The following is a 5,759-nucleotide window of genomic DNA, read 5'->3' on the forward strand; positions in this document are numbered from 1 at the left end:
CCACTGTTCCACGACCAGGATGGAAGCCACATCCCTCCTCCTGAAATCAAGGTTTAACAGTCGGTTAGAGTCTCCCTTCCAACACCCTGGAGTAAACTTTCCTGGGGAAGACAAGAAGTGTGATTGCACTGTAACTGACCATGGCTCGGGGAAGAACATATGCTTCACCTTTCTTACCCTATTGTTGTTGTGGGGACTTCTCGATCACAGACTTGCCTCTCTATCCTCTGTGCCACCAYTCCTCCTATCTACAAATCATTAATATTATTAACTCTGAGTGTCATTAACAACACATTCTCCAAATGTTTTTTGTTTTGTAATGTTTTTAAATTTAAAAATAGAATCACCAATATGTACCAAACATGCATTATTTTCATAAGTACAATAACTATAGAGTGTAGTCTGTAAAGTTACAGAGCATGGGAAACTCATCTCAAAATTTTAGATGACCAGAATTGCGTCAGTCTGTTGTGGGCTCAGAGATTGCGAAAGATGATAAAATGTTGCAAAGACGCAAACTTGACAAAGGATGTGGTTACACATTGAGTTATTATAAATTGCTTTGGAAATTGATGCTTACAAATAAGGAAACTGGCTTGTAAGTGGCCCAACTAACCACCCCTGTGAGCACAAGCTGGAATCATTATCATGCACGGTCAAGGTAAACGCCTGGTTTTGCACTTTCTGATGTGTCTTGGACCAGTTGGTAAGCAACCCAAGTTTAAATCTTTTTATCAAACTTTGACATGGGTCAGTGACTTACATTTACTCTAATTAATCTTTTCCAGTCCATGGGTTTAAGATCATAAAAGGAGAAAAAGCCCCGGAGAACTCCATGCAGTTYATGGTCTCCATACAAGATGAACATGGCGTTCACCAGTGTGGAGGATTCCTCATCAGGGAGGACTTTGTGGTCACTGCTGCTCACTGTTCTGAAGAGTGAATTTCTTAACTATTGTTTTTAATTCTACATTTTCTATTGATGAATGTTAAATATCTTTGTCAGAAACATATCAATAACCTGTCAATCATCAATTGTTTAGAAAGATTCATCAAATTCTTCTGGGAAGCCACGATCTCAAGGGGTCAAATAGAAAAATAATACCAATTGGCGAAACATACAAGCCCAAAACCTACATGTCTGTGAAATATGGTGATGACATAATGCTCATTAAGGTAAGTCTATATTCACCACCCACCTTGCATAACTTTAATGAAACAATAAAATGTCTATACTCAGCCAGTTTTACAGACATTGCACTACAAAGTAATAAGGCTGGTACCTGAGAGTTATTCCCAATGCATAATCCAAGCAGTAACTGATTGCACTGCCTGTTACCATTAACTATTGGAGTCAACTGGGTCTGTCTGTTAGCAAAATATCTCATGAACTACAGGATGGCTTTTAATTAAACTCAGAAAGTTTTCATTATGTTTAGATTTACAACAGATTAACTTTTGAAGTAAATCAGTTCAAGATGGCCACCATAACWAMTTTAGGTTAGCCAACACAGACAGATTTTTCAGCTAAAATTAGATGCGATTTAAGCTGAGAGTCACACAGCTAATCAATCTCAGCCAGCACAAAAATGGATCAGTTAATTTTACAGAAGTTGAGCTGATTTACTGACATATTACATAACATGCTTTCACATGTTTGCTGTCAAATAAGTAAAAATACATTGAAGATTTAAGTGTCTGACTCTATCTCGTGTATCTTCAGCTGTCACCGAAAGCATCTCTAAGCAACAGCATAAAAACGATTCCACTCCCAACATCAGAGATGAACCTGAACAAGCCTCAAACATGCTACGTGGCTGGGTGGGGAAAAACTTTAAGCAACCAGTTTGGTGTTAATGAGCTGAGAGTGGTGAATGTATCCATCATTGATCCAGAAATCTGTCAGAGTGAGTGGCATTATGAACTCCCTTCCAATGTTATCTGTGCTGGTGGATACAACACAAATAAGGGGTTCTGTCAGGTAGGTTTGTTTGATTATGACTGGTCTGAACACCGTGTGTTGAACAAACTTTTCAGTATTCCTGCTCTCCACAGGGTGATTCTGGCGGTCCTCTCGTGTGTGAAGGGAAAGCTGTTGGTGTTGTGTCCTTCAACAGAGCTTTGAATTGCAACTACCCAGATGTGCCCAACGTCTACACGAATGTTTTCAGATACCTTCCATGGATCAAAGAGATTCTGAAAAATAACTAATATTAGCTGTAAATTTGCTGCAAAATTGTATCCGACACAGGAGGTGAAATGGCTCGTCTCATTTCAGTCACTGTCAGCATTTGCACTTGATCTGAATAAAACAGAGCATTCAAACACTCGTGGCACTTTTCTTTTCCAGACAACAAACATATGTACAAACAATAAAAAAAAATGAAGCTCACAAAATGTAATAAAATAGGTTGAGTGTTTCTGTTGCTGATTTGTRCAGACACAGCAGTGCCCAGTCCTGGTTCCCGAGGGCCACGGTCCTGCATGTTTTAGTTTTTCTTTTTCTGGTGTTCTACAGGTTTTCAAGTTCTGCAGGAACATGTTAATCACTCAGTCRTTCTGATCAGATGTGTGAGAGCAACATCTGAAACATGCAGACTAGTAGACCTTGAGGGCCAAGGTTGGGCACCTCTGGTTTAGACAAATAAAAGTGTTAGAACACTGTAGCTAACCCACCTGCTGTCCCCCGAGGCCTCAGTTTTAAAGCAGAGACCTCAGGATTCATTATGACCTTAGGGCAGCTGAAGGGTTTTAAGAGACTTCAAGKTGAAACAGTAATTAAATATTTCAGGATTTGTCAATAATTACAAAGGCAGAAAAAAATACCAGATTATAAAATGAAAAATGCAGCGCCAAAGTTGTCGAATATAAAAATGAATGAAGAATAGTTAACTTAATGGTGTTATTACAGAAATTCAGCTATTGGGGTGGAGAAGCTAACAGGATTGTTTCATGGTTTGAAACAAAAAAAATTGTATGGATTTAAAATAACAGAAAAACAGACTTATTGTACAAATATAAACAGTAAATTTGAATTTAGTAATTGTGTAAGGGTATTTTGCAGATTTACAGTTATACTTATAAAATTACTGTGACAAAACAAGTGTGCATGAAAAAAATAAGCTTTTTCTTAGCGTAAGCGTGCTTTTAAAAACAACTTCCACTGGTCAAAGTGCTACACATAAAATTTTAAACAGTAAAAAGAAAATACTGAACACAAGAGACAATATAAACAATCAATTAAAACATAATTAAAAATAAAACAAAAACARTAAAATTTTGCAAAATGTTAACAGTTATGCTGTATAAAAACACACTGAGTATAGATGTGTTATAAAATGAGACTTAAAACTACCAGAAGCAGGCCTGTCTATGACAGAGGGGTGGTTGAAAGACTGTGGAGGGCAAGAAATTGGCCAAAAAGTCAGAATCATTTTCCTGAAGTGTAAAAAAATAATTAAATAGAGAAGCAGTTGCTGTAAATGCAGCTTTGAAGCACATACTGTTTTCAAATTATTCATTTTCTTACTATCTAATTGTGGAGGTTGAACCCAGATCCATGAACACTCTTGTTTGTTCCTCTTCTGCTTGTTTTCTACTCTTACGTACTTAATCCTGTTGCACCCATTCAAATTACTAAGCACCTTCAGTAGATGATGGCTGTGACTTTTGGTTCTCATACCTTTTATGGTTTTGAAAGATTGGGCTTTAATAAGAATATAGTGTGAAATTTTCAGCAGGTTGTTTTTAGTCCATTTCTGCCAATTTCATGCATACTCTTTTTATTTCACAGAAAATCTTTTTTTTTTCAGTTAGAACTCTGATTTACTAATTTTAATTATTTGAGATCAAAAAAATATTGTTTTGTTCCCCATATATGTCAAGGTTTTTATATTGTACCAGCAAGTATACAGTCCTCTTAAAATGCATACTGCGTATTTAACAAAAACTTTCCTAATCTTTTAGATCTAAACGATAAAAACCAAAACAGGTTTACCTGCTTTTACTGGGAGTGAATCATGTTTACTTATAATTATCTTCCTGTCACCATCATGAAAGATGGACGTTCATGTAACTTACTGTGTGATATGGGGATCTCATAAACTGGAGGACAGATTTTCTCAGCAAAAACGACAATATTTCAGTCAGTTTTAAAAATTAGTCATGGTACTAGCTGAATGTTATGCACATACTTTATGTAACAGTTTGTTCAAGATAATTACTGGCCATTTCAAAAGATACTTTAAGGTTTCATAGAGCTGAGAGGCTTAAATGTGGAAGCAGAGTTTCAGTAGGCTAACCAGGATTCTTTCTTCACCCGACTCTTTTTATCTAAATGTGATGTAACTGGAACAGAAAGGGAAGGAATTCACAAAACACACTTTTAGAGAGAAATGTCCAGGGATAAACAGTTGTGAAAATAAGCAGCACAGACTCATGCAGAAATATTGAACTTTGCTTTTTAATTATCATACTTAATAATTCATCACAAAATGCCAACATTGTTCTTTGCTGGACCTCATTTGGAGGCACAGTGACCACCAAAGTCTTGCATCTATTATGAAACCCTGTTTTGAAAATCTTGCAACCATTTGTAACATTACCAGCCTATAAAAAAAGCTCACCATCGTGTTGACCAATGYGCTGAAGCAACAAAGAGACAAAATCAGGAAGATGTTTTCTTCCCCCAAACTTTATAAATCTAAGAGAGCAAAGTTTGGGTTTCACTAGAGACCATGGCAGTCACCTTCAYACTTCTTCTGCTCGCTGTCCTCTCAGGTAAGTTTTACTGACTTTGTAGAAAACAAACTGTAAGGCACACAAACAGGCAGTGAGAAGACTTATTTTAAACAGCGTTTTGCTTTTCAGGGGCTGACGGGGCTCGTATCGTTGGGGGCAAAGATGCTGTCGCCCACTCGCGCCCGTACATGGCCTCGCTGCAAATCCAGGGTCAGCATTTCTGTGGAGGCGTGCTGGTGAGAGAGGACTTTGTGCTCACRGCAGCACATTGTGACATAGAATTGTAAGTCAGCTGCACTTTAATTTTTTTTGCCACAATATGTATCACTAGGGGGGAAGGAATTGTAATGGATCTACAAATTTCCCACCTCATTTTTAGAAAATGACCTTTGGAATCAGATTTTTCTTTCTGTTTTAATAAAAAAAAGGAAGGAATTTTGTTGCTTCTTAAAGTGTTTTATAGTCTGTTGTACAATTTCTCTCATTTAGCTCAATCAAACTTTAAATTTTTCTTCAGAAACTCGATTTAACTTGAGGGGGTATTTTATGTTCAGACACAAACCCGCGCGGGTCAGTGCTGGGGGGGGGCATTTCCACCATATCCATGGAAAAGGGGCATCTTTTTACACTTGTGCTTCTTTCCTGGCTGGACTTGACTGATCCACGGAGTAAATCCCCACTCCTCCCTCCCGTTAGTTTTAACCAGGGGCGTGGTGGCAATATGGATGTTTGGTAAGATTCCCGAACCACTGATCAGTTCAATACCAAATGCAGCTGGACCCTTCTTCATTAAACACTGCTGCTGCTCAGCTCCCGCGTGGCACCGCCCCCGCGGACGCACCCGGTGAAACAGTTAAATAGAGTTGAACACAAGGCGAGCAGCCCGTCACAACTTGAAGTTGAAAAAAAAAATAAGACGAGGAGAGCGGGTAAAAAACATGTCGGTGGCCTCTATGGGCGGCGGGCCGACTATGGGGCTGGGGTCGAGTTTTGGGGGTCTGGTTGGCTCGGGGTGGGGG

At 38.4% G+C, this 5,759-nt stretch overlaps 2 protein-coding genes across 2 annotated transcripts in view; both read left to right on the forward strand.

The window, feature by feature from the left end:
- Positions 1–673: 673 nt before the first annotated feature.
- Positions 674–2,311, forward strand: LOC106515004 (granzyme B). The gene is made up of 5 exons (XM_014004568.1): positions 674–706; positions 789–939; positions 1,044–1,176; positions 1,724–1,981; positions 2,056–2,311. The coding sequence occupies exons 1-5, from the start codon at positions 688–690 to the stop codon at positions 2,209–2,211; spliced, it is 717 nt and encodes a 238-aa protein (XP_013860022.1). The 5' UTR covers positions 674–687; the 3' UTR covers positions 2,212–2,311.
- Positions 2,312–4,728: 2,417 nt separating this feature from the next.
- LOC106515003 (mast cell protease 3) overlaps positions 4,729–5,759 on the forward strand; it is a 4,766-nt gene continuing 3,735 nt past the window's right edge. Inside the window, exons 1-2 of the mRNA XM_014004567.1 lie at positions 4,729–4,779; positions 4,870–5,023. Of these exons, the coding sequence (XP_013860021.1) occupies positions 4,737–4,779; positions 4,870–5,023 (197 nt within the window). The 5' untranslated portion in view covers positions 4,729–4,736. The remainder of the gene's footprint in view (positions 4,780–4,869; positions 5,024–5,759) is intronic.

This window comes from Austrofundulus limnaeus, unplaced genomic scaffold, assembly GCF_001266775.1.
Source record: "Austrofundulus limnaeus strain Quisiro unplaced genomic scaffold, Austrofundulus_limnaeus-1.0 Scaffold25, whole genome shotgun sequence".
Lineage (NCBI taxonomy): Eukaryota > Metazoa > Chordata > Actinopteri > Cyprinodontiformes > Rivulidae > Austrofundulus > Austrofundulus limnaeus.